General features: G+C 35.5%; 2 protein-coding genes across 2 annotated transcripts; one reads left to right on the forward strand and one right to left on the reverse strand.

Moving 5' to 3' along the window:
* The first annotated feature begins 5726 nt into the window (after positions 1–5726).
* On the forward strand, positions 5727–12250 carry LOC127791407 (external alternative NAD(P)H-ubiquinone oxidoreductase B2, mitochondrial-like). Its single transcript, XM_052321274.1, has 10 exons — positions 5727–5882; positions 6538–6823; positions 8302–8508; positions 8727–8977; positions 10026–10245; positions 10400–10504; positions 10865–11131; positions 11206–11327; positions 11718–11837; positions 11937–12250. Exons 1-10 carry the CDS (start codon positions 5794–5796, stop codon positions 12022–12024), a joined length of 1755 nt encoding a protein of 584 aa, XP_052177234.1. The 5' UTR covers positions 5727–5793; the 3' UTR covers positions 12025–12250.
* Positions 12251–12901: 651 nt separating this feature from the next.
* LOC127791656 (pentatricopeptide repeat-containing protein At1g11900) lies at positions 12902–15927 on the reverse strand. Its single transcript, XM_052321633.1, is given in 7 exon segments — positions 12902–14498; positions 14501–14572; positions 14574–14851; positions 14854–14940; positions 14943–15066; positions 15068–15286; positions 15541–15927. Coding segments are annotated over 7 exon segments (1497 nt in total). The 3' UTR covers positions 12902–14168.
* Between the last annotated feature and the right edge of the window lie 3519 nt (positions 15928–19446).

Here is a 19446-nt window from a genome sequence, read left to right on the forward strand (position 1 = left end):
TATTTATTCAATTTTATGCATTTCGGTTTCGAATTTAAAATTTTTACATTCATACAGTTATTAAAGCTTGGCATGTGTATAATCTGATTGCTAAGGGACTAGCAATGTTTAAGTTGGGGGGTATGATTAGTGGTTAATTTTGTAAAAATTTTGTTATAATTATACCCTTCTTTTGATCTTAAAAATGGTTTAAATTAGATATTAATATATATTTTATGGTTATATGCAAGTTTAAATTGAAAAATGAATGAAATGAAATTTTAAAGTAAAATTTAATAATAATAATAATAATATATAAAATTATATATAATACATATACATCATTATATGCATGCATGTAATATATATATATATATAATATAATCTAATATATATATGTGCCATGTGTAATACATATATATAATATATAATTTATTAATAACATTAAATTATTATTATTATTATTATTATTATTATTATTTTTTAGGCATGAAGAATTCAAGCCCATGAAGACTTAAAGTCCATGAAGAATTCAAATCCATGAAGAAATCAAACCCATGAAGACTTAAAGTCCATGAAGAATTCAAATCCATGAAGAAATCAAACCCATGAAGAAATCAAGCCCATGAAGAATTTAAATCCATGAAGAAATCAAATCCATGAAGAAATCAAGTCCATGAAGAATTCAAGCCCATGAAGAATTAAGGCCCAATTTGAACAACCCATGGAAAATATTATTTTGAGAAGGCCCAAGGATTATTTTTAATCCTAATGAAGATTAAAAACCAATTTATAGAAATCTATTTTTATTTTTTATGTGAGAGCTTTATTAGGTGTGTTTTTTAGCTAAAATCCATTTAACTATTAGGTGGATGTTATAGCTAAAATCCATTTAACTTTATGAGTGCTTTATTAGGTATGTATTTTAGCTAAAATCCATTTAATATTAGGTGTGTATTATAGCTAAAATCCATTTAACTTTAAGTGTGTGAGTGCCCATTAGATATAATTATGTCTAATTGAATAATTGAAATTGTGTGGTTTGTATTGCATCTTGTGGCCTATAAATAGCTCACTTGATTGCATTTGTAAGTGTGATTATTATTCTTGAATAAAAGTTTAGTTGTTTCCTTATAATTCTCTCTTTGAGAATTGTTCTTGTTCTTTCTCATTTTCTTTAGTACTTTCTCTTATAATCTTACTTTTTTCTTTCTTCTTTTAAATTCTTATGTCATTTATTATTACTTTATTATTCACCGCCTAAATGGTCGGTTAATTTGTGCCTTTAAATTTCTGCAATTTTAATTCTTGTCATTTAATTATTCACCGCCTAAATGGCCGGTTAATTTGTGCTTTTAAATTTCTGCAATTTTAATTCTTGTCATTTAATTATTCACCGCCTAAATGGCCGGTTAGTTTATGCCTTTAAATTTCTTGTCATTTAAATTCTGTTATTTAAATTACGTCATTTAAATTTATGTCAATTAACTTTCAAATAAAAATGAGTAGCTAAATCTAATCTTGGGTTAAGGCAAGGACAGTGTCCAACGCCAATGATTCCCAAAGAAAGCTGCGCTTTAAATAAGTAACATTAATTTAAATTTCAGTATGAGTGTGTATTAATTATTAAAAAATCACTAGGTTTGGATTGGAGCGTAAGCCTAACTTAGAGCTTTCATGCCATGTATGAGAGTTACTAGAACTGGAAACGCTATCATACCCAAATCCGGATGATTAATTTAGTTGTTTTGTGTATTAATTGCAATTGGATTTATGGTGGTTGCTTAAATTAGAATCCCGCATATCATGTATGGGGATTGCTTAACCTACAACTATCATCATCTCTAATTGCATTTAATAACAAACCATCATATCTGAAATTAAATTAATGTTGCTAATCTTTTATGCTAAAATTTGGGAATCAACGGGTTGGTACTGAAATTGTCTTAACTCAAGCACTATCCAAATTCATATTTTTACGTTTAATGTTTATTTTAATTTTTGCCTTACTTTATTTTCTAGTATCTGTTGTCTAAAAACAAAACCATAAAAAATCTTGTTGTCAATTTGTCCAAATGCGTGTGCGTGTGTGTGACATTCTTTTTCTTTTGCCATAAATAAATCTCTCAGTGGACGACCTGGATTCATCCAGAAAATATAAATATAAATTTGGACTACAACTGCACTCGTACACTGGCGAGTATAAACCTCTCACTAAAATAAAAAAAAATATAAAAGTTTTATTATGATTTGTTTTTTATTGTGTTTTAATTGCAGGGTGAGAGTGCAGTCACATGGCTCTCCAAAACCATGACATGATTGATGAATTTTTAGTATCCCATGCTGAGAATGTGGGATCTGAATCTTTTGGAGGTGTTCCAATCAAGTGGCCTAGCTTCCCTCGACCTTTGAGGAATGTTCTCACAAGTTGTGACCACTATAAGAAGTTTCTTCCATCGAGTTGGTAGGATGGATGCATGTCGGGCAGATCACTAATTCCCATTGACTACTGATCACTTGAATAGGATTCAATAGAAGTCATGGTTGGAGTGGCTTCAAATATCCCAGACATGCTTTAAGTAACAGGAATTGAGTAGAACCTTTGATCAAATCTAAATAAATAAAGGCACCGAATAGAATCTAAGCCGAAGATTGGGAAGGAATTCCACAACTGAGAAGTTACGAAGGGTGCAAGGCAAGAAAAACAACAATGAAGGTTGTATTAGGGTTCTAGAATAAACAGATTTGAAACCCTAGAGGTGGCGGCGCAAAGAGTGCAATGAAGGCACTATTAGGGTTTTAGAAATCTTGGTAGTGGAAGGGTTGGCTCTAATACCATGTAGGAAAACAGAATAATACTTCCTTGATTAATTGAGTGTACATGGGAATACTCTTATAGAGGAAAATGTTACAACATATGAAAACTATCTACAAGGAAACAAATCAAATACAAAGAAGGAAATACACATTAAGATACATATGGACAGAATCAATAAGTTTCCTAAATGTGATTTAGAAACCATTCCTTAATCTAGGATTTAGGAAATCTGCTAATATCATCTTAAGATGAAACCTTAGGAAATACCATGTTTGATAATAGCTCTAGTGTCAGCCTTAATGCCCTAATCATAGTAGACTCAATAGAGTTAGATGATCATGTTGTCTTTAGTGAAGTCCATAGCTAAAATCTATTACTTTTTTCTCAATGTGTTCCCGACGTAATTAAGAGAGTTGCAGGGTCTCTAGTCAAATCCATTATCAATCCATTCTTGAATCAAATGTGGAATTTATTGATTTATGATTCAAAATAAATTAATATATTTTATATACATTTGGATTTCATGTCATTTGCATTTGGTTTATATATGTTATGTTAAGTGACTGATTATTTTAAGCCATTGATCATCACCTTGAAAACCCTCAATCCAAGGGCTACCATCATTTCCCCCATTTTGCATATAAGGGCATCCCAATCGGCAGATCGAGACATTGTTTTTGCACACAAATAGAAGATAACAAGAACTCTAGAAGTGAGAACGAAAAGAAGAACTCTACGATCAGAAAGAAGATCAACACAAGGTAAATCCAATTTCTACTCTTTGTAAGTGTGAATCACTTGTCAATTTGATTGTTTGGGGGGGGGGGGGGGGGAGATTGGTGAGATTGAGTGCTGGGTTGTTTGGTTATTGAGCAATGTATTCTATTACATTTTTATCATTTGTGTGTTTTCTTATTTGCGAATGACTGTGAGATTTTTTTGTAAAAGTTCTTGTATATCTCTATAATTTATTGTCTATTATTAGTAGATTGACTAGAGTGAAATTCTGCCTACTTTGCTATGAGTTGGATCATTTTGATCTGAATACATAAACATTGTGTTTATTTTTCTGTTTACATTGTGTGTGTTGTGTTTGTATTTTTGTTTCTTTAATTTTGTTCTGGCGTGAATCTTGGTATTGTTGTAATTTGGTTGTGTGTTATTTTCACATATATTAACAAACACAAAAGCCACCTTCCGCTGTACGCCCCCTCTCTGGATAACTAATCTTTATCCAAATTCCTTTGTTTTTTTGTACAGCCGAGTGTTGAATTGCCGGCAATGGTGTTGCCGGGGGTTTTATTTTAGGTAACGAATTTACATCAAATATTCGGCTATGTAATCATGAAGAGCCACAGAGATGTGGGCACGAACAAAGCAGCTCTCTCTCTCTCTCTCTCTCATTCCTTTAATATTCTTTTTTGTGTGTGTTTGAGTTATATATAAGCGGCGCGATCTGTGGAGTAAATGTCACGCAAGAATTGCCAGCCGTGTGGTTCTTCGGATTCGGGTTGACCGTCTTGTCACGGAAAAACCGGACACGTGGCGGCTCTCCAGACGTGGATCTCATCCTTTTTAGGAGAGCAACAACTGCATGGAATTACCGCCTCACGTACATTTCGGATTCTTCTCCAGCCGTTGGATCTCCTTCCCCATATTTGAAAGCTATGTTTCCAATGGCCAGTACTGTGGATTCCTCTCAACCAGCTGTAAATACTCGTTTTTTGACGTTTGATGACAAATGAATGAATATGTCTTTGTTGTGGACCGGTTGATCCTTTTCCAGCATGTAGCTTGATTTTCTGCTTGTGACCTCTCCGTGCTCTAATGAGGGCATTGAAGTCCAGTACATAAAATATCTGCAATGGATAGAATTGGAAATTCATTCATTCTTTCATTCATTATACCCACAAAACAGATAATTCAAAAATATAAAATAAAGTAAACGAATAATATCTATTTATTTATATGAATTGATATTATTCGTTTGGATTATCTGTTTGATTGATATAATAATAAATAAATTGATAAATTTTAATATATCTACTATTGTGCAAATTTATATAATGTACTTCAATGAATATATTTTTCGAAATTGAAGAAACCCATCACTCATATCCATATCTCTTTTATTCTTAAAACGAGTTAAAACGAGTTAAAGATTGAAGAAGAAACAATTGATTTTTTTTTTCTCACGTAAAAACAATTAATTTTATAATAACTTGAATGATTTTTGTTTAATCTCGATTCTCAATAAGAAGTTTCGACTTTAAATTTATTATTGCATTAAGTGCTCGATTCATTTATTTGTCGTCATTGTGTTTCGTGATTTTGATGTATAGATATCTATTAATGAAAATGATGGAGATTTATTAGGAAAATATAAAAGTCATGCATGATAATTATCAATATTTTAGAGAAAACATCCAACTCTAGTAAATATATAACCATAATATGTGGAGCACTATCAAATTTTTCTTATTTCTGAATTACCCCAAAATATCTATTCTTCCAAATATGCCCCAACCAGTTTCGTAATTAAGGCCCACCTCTTACCACTTCCCCACTTTTCACTCCCAAGACTTCCTATCTACTAAAAATAGATTACATTTTCAATGGAAAAAACGGATGCTAATTGTCCATTGGCCGTTGGATCAACATGGCTTTCAAATCTGGGAAAGAAGATCCAACGGCTGGGGAAGAATCCGAAATGTATGTGGCCCGGTAATTACTTGCAGTTCTTGCTCTCCTAATGAGGAGGAGATCCACGTCTGGGGAGCCGCCACGTGTCCGGTTTTCCATGACAAGTCGGTCAACCCGAATCGGAAGAACTTGCGTGAAAGTTACTCCACAGCTCGCGTCTCTTATATATATATAACTCAAAACACATTAAAAAAATATTAAAAGAAGAGAGAGAGAGAGAGAGAGAGAGAGAAAGAAACTGCTTCGTTCGCTCCCATATCTCTGTGGCTCTTCGCGAGAAGATTGGGGTTAGAATGAGTGGATATTCATTCTACCAGAGGGCCTCTAGAGCCTTTCGTGACTATCCTTCGCTCACGAAGCTTGTCGTTGTCTTCACAGCCAGGTTAATGAACTTCTCATTCGATCTCTGTTATAGTTGTTGTTCGGTTTTCGCTTTTTGGATTTTCTAGAACTAGATCTGTTGTGGAATAATGTAGGACTTCAATCTTGGATATTTAGTTATGTATGAATTCAAGTGATCTAACGGGAAACGTAGAGTGAAAGATCTTCACGTATCAAAGGACTTTAAACCCGAAGAAAACTCTTCTACTCGTACACAATGCTGCAAGCACTAGGCTAAAATTCAATGGATTTTAAACAAAACCTTTCTCATTCTTTGATCGTTTTAGACGTGTTTCTCAAATTAAATCACTAATACATGTTTGATAATCTTTTAAATCATAACCAAATTATTATGTGTTTTAAATCATTCAACCTATATCTTAGCGAGCGCTATGCATGATATTGTTAATGAACATATATAAAATTATTCACTCATGTGAAAAATATATGCCAATATGTATATAATTTATTAATGGTTAATTATCAATAAAAGACTAACCTTTTACAGTATTTTTAATTATCTATTGAATTTTTAAAATTTTCAATATTAAGACTAAACTTTGAATTTGTTTCAAATTTATAAACATGTTTTATCAACAAATTTAGCCCTGCGCTTGTTTATCAAGTTTTCACATCATTTACTCTGGATTGTACAGTGGTGGAGGCTTGATAGCTTTTTCTGATGCCAAATCACCCCATAGCGCTTGTGCCTACGCCGATGCCGTTGCCGTTGATGGTGACCGCAAGAAAAAGAGGGTGGTAATACTCGGAACGGGCTGGGCGGGAACAACTTTTCTGAAAAATCTGAAACATCCTTCCTATGACGTTCAAGTGGTGTCACCTCGTAACTATTTTGCATTTACTCCTTTGTTACCAAGTGTTACAACAGGCACAGTCGAAGCAAGAAGCATTGTGGAACCACTTCGCAACATTGTTAAGAAGGTATGAATTCATATTAGATTTCTTACCATTTCCTGATCCTTTAACGTTTGCAACTGGAGATTTATTTTCTCTGTTTCAATGCGCATGATTGATGCTAGTGTCTTTCACATTGAACAATTTGCTCTTAAGGTGACTACTTCAACTTTCAATTATTTAGATAGGATTGCTGAGATATATTTTTGATGTCTAGAATCCAGGAATGAAACAGAAAAGCTATAGGTGGAAAAAAAGTTCATACCGGATAACTGGTGAGAGTTAATGACATTATGACATGTAGTTTACGTACTGTTCGGACTTTGGACTGCTACTAGAAAAAAAGTTGGCGGTTAGGGGACAAATAGCAACCTGAGGTGCCTTTTATCTGGCGTCGAGCTGTAGAAAAGAGTTAAGAGGACTACAATTATTTTATGCTGCATTTGGAACTATGATTTGTGGAAACAAAAAAACTGAAAAAGAAAACAAATCATCTCACTGTATGAAAAATGCATTTACATCAGTAATTTTATTTTCTTTTCCATTGAAAACTCCTAGTTCAGGACATAGCAAAGAAAGGCTATTAGATCGAGGCTCAGGCACAATCAACACTGCTAGTTTATGTAAAGGGGATGTTTTACTTTCCAAGGAATCTCCGTTGCAGTTGATGTTTAGAATTTTATCTATTACAGTTTCACATTGTAGAAAAACAATAAAGGATTTTATCCTGCAGTAATACTAATTACAATGTGTACTTTAGCATGATACTGATAACAAAGAGAATAATAATTTGCGCATTATGCAGTAATCTTTCACGATGTGTTCAAAAGCTCTGATTTTCTTTTTCCTTTTTCTAGACAATTTTTTTATAGCAACAACTTTGGTCGGCAGTTCAGTTTCTCTTGCCCATGGAATAGCTTTTGGTATTTCCAAAGAGGAGTTTGGTCCCTCCCTGCCTTGATGTTTCATTGGGCTTTTAACTGCTAGGAACTTACCAATGGGTATGATCCTTTCTTGGACACTAATCATATAGATTCCTGTAATTTTTTTTTTTTAAGTCTCCTGTTTCAGAATTTGTTACCCCCAACCAACCAATTGATCTCCTTGATGTAAGCTTGGCTGCTTTTAAGTATTTATGTAGTACTACAAAGCGCTTTAATTTATAGTTCTATACTACTATTGCCTTTCATGTTAACTAAAAGATTAAATAGTTAAAAAATACTTTCCTAAGGGAATTTTGGTTCTCAACTGTCAATTTTCTAGTTTATTCGTACAATAAATTGTTTCTATGATGCCGAGCACTTTTTTAAGCTACAGGGGAAGAGCGTCCGAGGATTGTTTGAGGAATATATCTGATTTATTATATCAGAAGTTCCTGTTTGGAATTGCAAGGCCAAATTTTGTTTCACTGCTGAGCAAATTTAAACATTTCACTTGTCATTCTCTGTTATAACACGTCCATCTAAAGAATACTTAGAACTCCTTACTCTCGTATCCACTGGCAGAAAGCTTTAAATGTTCAATTCAGGGAGGCTGAATGTTACAAGATAGATGCAGTAAACAAAAAGGTCTACTGTCGATCAAATCAAGAAAATAATCTGGGTGGGGTAGAAGAATTTACAGTGGATTATGACTACTTGGTGATAGCCATGGGAGCCCGTGCTAATACATTCAACACTCCCGGTGTCGTGGAGAATTGCCACTTCTTGAAGGTACGTTGACTGAACTTCCCGGGTTTGAACTTTGAACTCATCAGCAATTTTATTTTACGTGTAACAAATCCTCACAGAAACAACAGTCCAGAAAGGGGAAAAGAGAAGCAAGCAAAGAAGGAAAAAGAAAACATAAATATTATTAGTCATTTCACTTGGTTGTTCATAGACTCTTCTATAAGTGGTTTAACTCTAAAAGATATTGATTCTTCGTGCAGGAAGTAGAAGATGCTCAGAGAATCCGGAGGACAGTAATTGACTGTTTTGAGAGGGCATCTCTTCCAAATATAAGCGAGGAAGAAAGGAAGAGAATTCTACATTTTGTGATTGTTGGCGGTGGTCCAGCAGGAGTGGAGTTTGCAGCTGAGCTTCATGACTTTGCCACTGAAGATTTGGCCAAGTTATATCCTCTTATTAAAGACGATGTCAAAATAACACTTCTTGAGGCTGCAGATCATATACTAAACATGTAAGTCATGGTATTTATGGAATCATTTTTCAATTTGAAATCATACTGTCAAGTAGTCAATTGTGTTTACTACTATTTGTTTACAACTCAACGAATCAAAAATTGCTGAACGCTTGGCAGGACTAGGAGGAACAGGCCGGTAGTCTCCCAAAGTACCCAAAATCATTTTTGACCTATAATACTTTTGGAATTCTGATAAAACCAAATGTAGTTTTCCCAAATTTTAGGAAAGTTCTATTCATCCCACTTCAAATTTAGATTCTCTTTCTGGCTTCCAACAATTTTTGTTTAGGTCGATCCACCACTGCCTGTACAGCTAGTTAGTGGTTCTGGATGTCAGTTTAGAGGATGACAAAGTTTGTCTTGCATAAATCAACACGTTCGTGGACATTTTTGATTTCTTGTGGCTCTTTCTCTTTTTTATTTTTCAATTTTGTTATTTATGTATTTATTTTTTTAATGTGCCGCAACATGTTGCTATACTTTCATAATTTTATGGAAAGTCTGATGATAGTTTAACAATTAAAATTTAAGATTACCTGATTTATAAGTACATAATGAGATTCAGAATCAATTTATAATATAATTTTAAATCTTGACGTACATGTCATAAAGAAATGGAACATACTATCACAATTGATATTTTAATGATATTCAAAATTAATTTATAATATAATCTTGAATTTTAATGTACATGTCACAAAAAAATGAAATATACTGTTACAATTGATATCTTCCCAGGGCATTGAGTCACATAGGACTAAACATAGTATGACGCTATCAATGTTCCCATCTCAGAACTGACCCTCTTCGAAGGTAACGAAAACGAGAAACATTGACAATAAAGGCTGTATATTCTTTTTATTTATTTGCAATGTAGAAGTATTAATCTCTTTGGAATCCTCCTTTTCTCAATTGATGCCCGCTGACTAATATTGTTACCTCTCTCTCTCTCTCTCTCTCTCCATATTGGTTTCTTTGCGCATTGAACGGGTAATTTCATAATAGGTAACTTCGTTTCTCGATTTCACTTGTCATGTCTATGCAGGTTTGACAAAAGAATTACTGCTTTTGCTGAAGAGAAGTTTCAAAGAGATGGCATTGATTTGAAAACCGGTTCAATGGTTGTAAAAGTTACCGACAAGGAACTCTCTACTAAAGTAATGGCAACCGGTGAAAATAAATCTATCCCATATGGAATGGTTGTCTGGGCAACTGGGATTGGAACTCGCCCTGTCGTAATGGATTTTATGAAGCAAATTGGTCAGGTTTGTCCTGAACCTCTGCCATTCTCACATCATTTCCTTTCCTCCAGCATCTGAGCTACTGTACTGAACATGTTCTCACCTCTTAAAGTTTTCATAATTTGGATCACCTTTTTAAGCCACCATTGACAATCAAACGTCTTTCCCTCGAGCACAGGGTAGTAGGCGTGTTTTAGCGACTGATGAGTGGCTGAGGGTGGATGGATGTGATAGCATATATGCACTAGGGGATTGTGCCACAATAAATCAACGTAGAATCATGGTATGCATCCTCTGCCTTCTTTATAAATCACTACCATGCATACGCGTTATTTCCTACCAAGTTTATAGCCCATAGTGTGCCTTTCATGTTACTGTTTCTTGCAGGTCCATTTCTAATTTGATTCGCCAGCTCTTTATCATTTGTCTCTGTAATTTTGATAGACAACACTAGATAACACAAATTTATTGACATTCTACTTGACATTGATGCATTTTTCCAATGTATTAGTGTGAACAAGTAGCCATAGAAACGAGTGACTAGCCAGAATTCATATAACTTACACTACATAAATTACACCCTGCTATTTTGTTATTGATACATAATGTTCACAAGATTCCGGCCCCATTAACTTGCTATCAGGAAGACATTATGGCGATATTTAACAAGGCAGACAAAAACAAAACTGGTACGCTGACTGTGGCAGACTTCCAAGATGTCATAGGCGACATATGTGAAAGGTATCCTCAAGTGGAGATATATTTGAAGAGGAAGCAGTTGAAAAATTTTGTCCATTTACTGAAAGATTACCAAGGGAATGCCCAAAAGGAAATCATTGATATTGAACTATTCAAAGCAGCTCTTTCTGAAGTGGATACACAAATGAAAAACCTTCCAGCAACAGCACAGGTGAAAATTTTAAATTCATCAGTACTCTTCTCATCTCAACTTTATACTATTTACTTCACCATCTAATTGTGCAGGTCGCTGCCCAACAAGGACTTTACCTGGCCAACTGTTTCAACCGCATGGAAGAGGCTGAAAAGAATCCTGAAGGTCCTCTAAGGTTCAGGGCAACCGGTCGCCATCGTTTTCACCCATTCAGGTATGATTTGTATGAGTCTCTTTTTGCTTGAAAACAATTGCTTAAAACTCCAGGAACCTGTAGGTTGTCACGAGAATACTTAGCCGTATGTTGTCTTTGGAAGTATCACATCTGGAAAAAAACATAAACAAAATTCCACTGCTTGCCTAGAAATAAAAGGGATAAGAAAAGAGGCCGGCTAAATAAGCATCCGAATTAAATTTTCTTAATATCATGAACCTGTACCAAATGTTGACACACATCGAGCAGATTGTTCATAATGTAATTGCATGAACGATGCTGTGAGTTACAAGCATGAACAAAAGATGCATCATCATTACAAGCCTTTGAACTAAAGAAAGTGAGAATCTTCTTGCTCTATGAATAAATTTCTTGTGGCTCCAATATAAGGTACAAGCATCTTGGGCAATTCGCTCCGCTAGGCGGAGAACAAACTGCAGCTCAACTTCCCGGGGACTGGGTTTCAATTGGCCATAGCACCCAGTGGCTTTGGTATTCAGTGTATGCAAGGTAAAATTCACATATTTCTACCGTGTTTGAATTCGCCGCAAGTTTTGTGGTCAGAGCTTATCATTTTCTGAAAACTTTAATACTTTTCTTGTGATTCAGCAAACAAGTCAGCTGGCGCACAAGGATGCTAGTGGTATCCGACTGGATAAAACGATTTGTTTTTGGAAGGGATTCTAGCCGAATATGAGGCTGCCAACATGTTCTAACAGAGATTTTCTTATATATCAAGCTTTTCTGTTTTAGACATATACCACAGCAACTTTAGTCCAATTTCTCTGCTACATTTTGGTAATTTTTTTCCACAATTGTTCTTTACATTGATATTATAAACTGTTGATGATATAACACAGCTTCATTTTTTATTTGATCAAGTTTACTTTCAATCTCCATGTCTCCTAATTATAGGTGTAGGATTTCATTACTTTTGCCAATTCTGTATTAACTGCTGATTACAGAGATTATGATGTCCAATGCCAACATACTTTCAGCCATCACGAGTGTGTCCTTCAAATATAGGCTAGTGTGAAGAACATGAGACAATGCTTGTCAAATCCGAACCAGTCATCAATTGAGGATATTAACAGAAATGAATTAGGTGCTAACATGCCAATATCATAAAAACAAGGAAAACAAAAAAACACTAGCGCGCTCTATTTCACTATTTTTATGCATTTCTGGTTCAGCCAACAAAGATTATTTAACTGACAAGTTGCCTCCCAAACACCAAGAATGAAAATGGGATTTCACCATTATTATAAACCACTCTTAATAGCCCTCGTACCCAGTAGTGAAAATGATAGAAACCAACCTAGCTATATTTTAGAGCAGGAGGTTAAATATGATCCTAGATTTACACCTGGTTTCAGACTTAAACTACATGTCTGTTGCTCCATGTAAATAAATATTTGTAACAGCAACTGGATTTCCATACCTAGTGTTCACGCTTCTTTAGGGGTTTCTATTCTCGCAAGGATATGCCAGCAATCTGCTATATTTTTCAGATAGGCATGGTGAACAAGGCCAGTGAAAACCCGTGAGCACCTGAGAACTACCAACCTGTCACAACAGAAAATAACAAATTATTAATCTATATTTAGTTTAACCCTGGGGTCACTTTGTCAAGCATTGCACTAATTTGATTTGAGTCAGAACAGATGATGATTTATCACTCAAAAAAAAAAAAAAAAAAAAGGATCAAGTCACAGTATATACCAATGATTTTAACATATAATCACTGATGATGAAATCGCATAGTTAACATAATGCTAATATGGATGGATAAGCAAATACAAATAACAAAAGTAAACGCCATGCATTTTGATGGATCACAACCGGATTGTGCATGCTCACTTGATAAGTTTAGTGAGTACTCTTAATGTTACAATAAATGCCAATAAACCAGATACACCACAAGTACTAATAATCGTTGGGTATTGGGAACTGAAAGGACTACTCCACAAATCCAGATTGAGCCCTTGGATTATGAGAATTAAGGGTGATTAAATATTCTATAAAGAATTGCTTAGGGGTTTCTTTTGAGTTGAAGATTTGAGTCTTCAAAATGTAAAACCTAGGTACAGTGAAAAACTTGGCACGGTTGAAGATGCACACCCATGTTGAAATGCAATAGATAAAAGAATCCATTGACAAGAGAACCTGCTTGACCAAACTGAAGATGCACTTTGAGATTTTGCAATAACTGGGAACCCCAAAACTCAGGTTTTAAGGACTAAACTCTGCTTTTACATTGAAGTACTTGGGCCAACTAGGTGTGCAAGAGATTGTCACTGCCAGGCAGAGACAATGGTGGCCTTCCTGGTTCGGTGTGAATCAGGAGACCACAATAGGAAAAATAGAAGAAGAATAGGGAGAAAGGAGCAGAACAGAGAGAAGAGAGAATTCAGAGTTCTTTCTTGATTTTCGATGATGCTCTCCCCGAGTGCCTTGTGGAGTATTTACAGGACCTTGGGGTGATGCTGCCACAACAGATCACTTCCCCAAGACAGTTGCAACCGCCTTCTTTGTCCTATTCTAACCCATGCACGTGGCCTCTCTCTCTCTTACTATTCCTCTAACAGAAATATTCCCCCAATTACAGCAGTAAAAGGGAATTACAGGAATTACAAATGGAAATATAAAAGGAGTTACAGCCATTAAAAAACCAAAATCGCTGTACTAAGGCTACGATTCGTGACAGAGATGTATTCATCTCAACCCATCAACTCATTGCTGATTGCAATTCCCTAATCTTCTTTAATCAGAGAGCACACTGGCCTATTCTGTGATCTTCTTGTCAGAGGGAATGAAAAATCTCAAGAGTGGAATGCTAAACTATCTGTCTTTCCATCTGAAATTCTTAGGACCAACAAGATATGAAAGACATGCATTCATCTCCTCCAAAAGATCCATTGCCAACTCTGATTTCTCTGTCCTCTTTAGCTTACCAATTATAGATCTGTAAATGTAGACAGATGGCCGGATATGATAGCTCTTCATCTCATTAAAGAGTCTCAATGATTCCTAAATTTTCCCAGCTCGACCAAAGCTCCCAATTAATGCCGTGTAGGTTTGCAAGTCTGGTTCTAGTCCTCTCTCTTTCGTTTCTTTGAAAACTACCAAGCTGATATTTAATCTTCCCATCTTAGATAATCCGTTTATTAATTTAAAGTATTATAAGAAATAATATCTGGGATAATATTGGCCTCTTGCATGGAGGCAAACTCTTGAAGCATTTCAACCTGCAAGACCCAGCCCACCCAAGATTCCCAAAATGATATTATATGTAACCAAATCTGGTTCGCATTTTAGATTCTCTATATGGTCAAATATCAGCAGTGCCTTATCAATCTGCCCACATTCAGCAAAAGTATAGATAGTTCTATTTATAACAGTTGTACTTCTCGGAAAGATCAGCTCTGATATTTCTTTGATGAACCCGAAGAACAAGATGACATCTGTTGTATTCTTAAAAGCCTTGGCAAGGTTAAAATGAGAAGCTGAACTTATGGTTCCTTAGACAACAATAGATCCTTGAAGACCTGAGAAAGAAAACTACCATCATTTGCTTCACCTGCTGCTGCCAAAAGGTGATTATATGCATTAATGCTAAGATGCCTTTCTCATGTAAGGACTGGAGTAGCCTTGCAGCCATTGTCACATTTCCTGTTATACATAGCTTCTCAATGTAAGTAGTACAGATGTCCCTGGTGGAGCTTGGAGAACCCTCTATAATAGAAACTAGAAAGGATTTGATTCAAATCATCAGCTAACTCGTCCTCAGAAGGAAAGGCTTGTGTGGCTACTGATTGATAACTGCCGATGAAATTATTCAGTGTGTGAAGAAATGGCCAAGTCCAAGAGAACCCAGGTAGGATGGATGAAATGAAGTTCGGTATTAAATCTTGGTCATTATGAATAAGCTCAGTAGAACATAACTGATTTCCAAACTGCTAGCATTAATATACCTAAGAAATTAGTCAGCATGGTTGAGAATTGGAGTGTGCTAATTCAACAAAAAGAACTGAGTTAGAGCAATTAGAGTGTGCTAATTCCAAACAAGTAATGCAAGTCCACAAACATGATGATCATGGAATTAAGGAAACCCTAAGGCACAGCATATGGACTGACCAACAAGAAGATCTAAATTCACGAATCTTTATAATCGAAGGGCAAAATCAATTCAAGATTTGAACTTACAATTTACCAGTAGTGACCATACTTTCCGCCTATTTGCTCGACGATTCCGGCTAACGGAGAACACCTGGTGCTCAAAACTCGAAATCCGCGATCTGGATTTGCATTGAAGAACTTGCCTGAACCACTTTGAAGCAGGGAATATCGGTTTCGCCGAGAAATTTGTACACTTTGAACCACTTTGGGTCTGTGAAACCATCGGCGACAGCGAAACTGTCTTCGGTAATGGCAAGGATTCTTCTGTCTTCTTCATCTGCAGCACACAACGGTAGGAAACCCGTCTCTCTCTTTGGTGGTTGGCCTTTTCTCTTTTTTGGTAATCTTGGCAGAGGACCTTTAGGACTGAAGGATTCCTCCTTCCCCGGCGGCAGTTGTGGTTAACTAAAACTCTTCTCATATTTGCAACGATGTTAAAGTACTGCGGTTGATTCTCCGCCAACTGTAAAGGCTCTTTTTTTTTTTTTTTTTTTAAGTTTAAGCTCGAGGACAGACAGTTGCATCTTCTCTTTGCATCGGACCTGGAGATCCTTTTCCAACGTTCCGCTTGACTCCTTTACTTGTGACCACTTTGGCGGGACGTTGATACACGACGTGCGCACCGAAAAACTACTTAACTTTTTCCGTTGATCTCCTCCAATTCTGTGCGAAAAATAAAAGGATGAAATTAGTAACCGTAAGAGAACATAAAGGGAAAATTTACTAACAAGATATAAGGTTTGAATTTCAGTTAAAAAAAAATTATTAGAGCCTAGAAATTTACTTTGAAATATAAAAAAATCTCCTACACTATGTAGTTTTTAAGATTTGGCCAACAAACCTCCTTCAGCTTCATCACCATCTAGCCTATCAATCAAAAACCACCAAGAAAAATGATGACAACTGCTCGATTCTTTTGTCATCATGGTTTTAGATTTATATATAGGCTAGCTGGTCATGAAACTGATGGAGTTTTATTGGGAAAATCTCAAAGTTGAATACGAGAATTGTTAATATTTTAAAGGAAACACGTAAACTCTTAACAATTTTTTTTGTATTTGAACTTCAAACTCTATATATTTCTGGTAGTTGTTGGGGTACAAGGAGAGTTGGATTTAAATCTCTCTCTCTCTCTCCATTCCCTTCATATGTTACTTGCTTTTGCAACTAAACTCGTATTGTTTAGAGTGCAGAGGAAGGACCAAAACTCCGTAGGACGGAAAAACCAAAAAGCCTGAAGATCGAATCGGACCAAGAAAATCTTCGGTTGAAGGGACTTAGCTTTAAAGCTTTTGTTTGTTAACGATGGTTTTCCTTTAAGATCATCATGTCTGTTTCAACGGGCATCTGTTGTAGGTTGGAACAAGGTTCGAATTTTCTTTCGCATGCATACTACTAGTGCTGCAACAGTGTTGAAAATGGCAAGGATTTTTCTTTCTTCTTCATCCGCAACGCACAACGGTAGGAAACACATCTCTCTCTTTGGTGGTTGGCTTTTTTTTCTTTTTGGGTAATCTTGGTAGAAGACTTTTAGGACAGAAGGATTCCTGCTCCCCTGGCGGCAGTAGTGGTTAACTAAATTCTTCCCATTTCTGCGACGATGTTAAAGCACTGCTGTTGCTTCTCTGCCAACTGTAAAGGCTCTTTTTTTTACGCTCGATGACAGACGCTTGCATCTTCTCTTTGTGTCGGACCTGCAGATCCTATTCTTATATTTGGGATGAAGTCGTTCTACAGGACCCGATAAGCTTACCGAGCTCCTTATAAAAAGAGGGTAAAAAGACAATTTTACCTCTGCCCACTGCTGCTCTTCTCCTTGCTCATTCGTTCGTCTCCCTTCCATGGTCGCCGCCCTCGCCTCGTTGCCTTTGCCTTGCCTTCGCCGCCTCGTCGACTGTCGCTGCATCTTAATGCGGCAGTCGGTGAGACGGCGGAGGCAATGGGGGTGAGGCAACGGCCATGGAAGGGAGACAAGCAAGGAGAGAGAGAGTAGCAGTGGCTCACTTTGAAAATTTGAAAAGTGGGCGGGGCAAAATCGCCTTTTTGTCTCCTTTCGGTAGGACAGTCAGTAAGTTCGTCGGGCTCTCTAGACTTTTTCTTTGGAATGATCGTCCTTGCGTGACCATTTGTGCTCGTGCCTTTGATTACGCAAAAAAAAATAAATTACAGGTTGGCCTTTTAACTTGCATGAGAGAGAAATCAAATTCATGCCTCACCAAACTCTTTTTTCTATAGATACATGATATGCATACAGAAAAACTAATAAAAAAGGATGAAATTAGTAACCGATAGAGAACATTATGGGAAAATTTACTAAAAAGATATATATAGTGTTTGGATTTCAATTAAAAAAAATTATTAGAGCCCTGGAGTTTACTTTAAAATATAAAATATTCTCATGCACCAGCTTTGAGATTTTGCCAACTGAGCTTCTTCAGCTTCATCACCAACTAGCCTATAAATCAAAAACCACAAAGAAAAATTATGACAACTGCTCGATTCTTTTTGTCATCATTTTGCTTCGTGGTTTTCATTTATAGGCTAGCTGGTCATGAAACTGATGGAGTTTTATTGGGAAAATCTCAAAGTTGAACACGAGAATTGTTAATATTTTAAAGGAAACAAGTAAACTCTTAACAATTTTTTTTTATTTGAACCTCAAACTCTTCTTGTAGTTTTATTTCGGCTTCTCTTATGGTTAATAATTAGACTAATAGCAGAAAAAATTCAAATATTTTATCGTTTTTGTAATCTAATCTAAACATTTCAATTTTAACAATTATATCACAATTGACTCGATTAGATGCAATTTTATCTAATATTTGAAATTAATTTGAGAGACGTGTGTCATTACTGATGTGGCATGTCACTTGTTATTAAAAAATATTTGAATGAGCTCCACATGTACACATATAAAAAAAATAAAATAAAATACAAAATAAAATATTTAATTAGGGTTGGGTGTGGGTTCAAGTAGGTGGGGTTTAGGAACCAAAGCCCTAATTGAAGCAAATGAATTAGAGCCCTAATTGAATTAGAGTAAAAGGAAGACGCGAAGAGGAATCGAAGGACGAAGACAAAAAGGAATGAATCGAAGGACGAGGACGACACGGAGGAAGAAATTGAAGAAAAGACATTAAGGTTTTGAGGTCGCAACTTGTAGAGCTCCAAGATGAGATAATGCCATTGATAAGGTAGTAGCTCGGTGATGAAAAGGAGTCGTAAAGAAAGCATTGTTTCATTTCCCAATAAGAAAAAATGGTAAGTTGTCATTCTAATTTGGTACAACATGAAGTTCCTTACTTCCTTTATAGGCATTACTCTAAATAGAGGATATAATCATTTTTCTTGAATTTTTCAGTCGAAGCAATAAACAATATGCTTTGATATTATTGATCATTCTTTGATTCAAAGCATCATTCAATCTCTATTGAAACAATACATATTTGTTCCGAAAGAAATCTAGTTATACTTTTGTATTTGCTCTTGTATGTTTTCATTGATATGCATTAGGGTTTTAAAGTTGGGAAAATAGTAAATAGGGTTTGGAAATTGAGGATTCTGTAATTAGAGTCTCGAAATTGAGAGATCGTTTAATTATGGTTTCATTAGAGGGTTATTTAAATTACATTAACTTTAATATTAGGGTTTTTTTATTTGTTAAAAATTGCGTATGAATTCGTGGTAAATTCATTGAAGGTCCACTGTGTACATATGTTAGTGGTACTTATGTATTGGGTGGGTGGAAGAATTGTACTAAAATGTTTTATAAGAATATTGTGGCGAAGATTATGGAGGAATATTATGGTGAATTATCCAAGTTAAGGTACAATGTGGGAAGCTGTAGCAGAATTTGGTTTTTTAAAGATTTACATTGAATGTAAAAAAGATGAGTCAAGTAAAAAAGATGTGAACCACTATATGAGGCACATGTAGATGT

Source organism: Diospyros lotus, chromosome 15 (assembly GCF_014633365.1).
Source record: "Diospyros lotus cultivar Yz01 chromosome 15, ASM1463336v1, whole genome shotgun sequence".
In the NCBI taxonomy this organism is placed as follows: Eukaryota; Viridiplantae; Streptophyta; class Magnoliopsida; order Ericales; family Ebenaceae; genus Diospyros; species Diospyros lotus.

Excerpts from the sequence above, each read along its gene's own strand:
- LOC127791407 (XM_052321274.1), top strand. The coding sequence starts at position 5,794 with ATGAGTGGATATTCATTCTACCAGAGGGCCTCTAGAGCCTTTCGTGAC. Across the intron at positions 5,883-6,537 it reads GTCGTTGTCTTCACAGCCAG|TGGTGGAGGCTTGATAGCTT; the intron begins GTTAATGAACTT and ends TGGATTGTACAG. Across the intron at positions 11,132-11,205 it reads ACCTTCCAGCAACAGCACAG|GTCGCTGCCCAACAAGGACT; the intron begins GTGAAAATTTTA and ends CTAATTGTGCAG.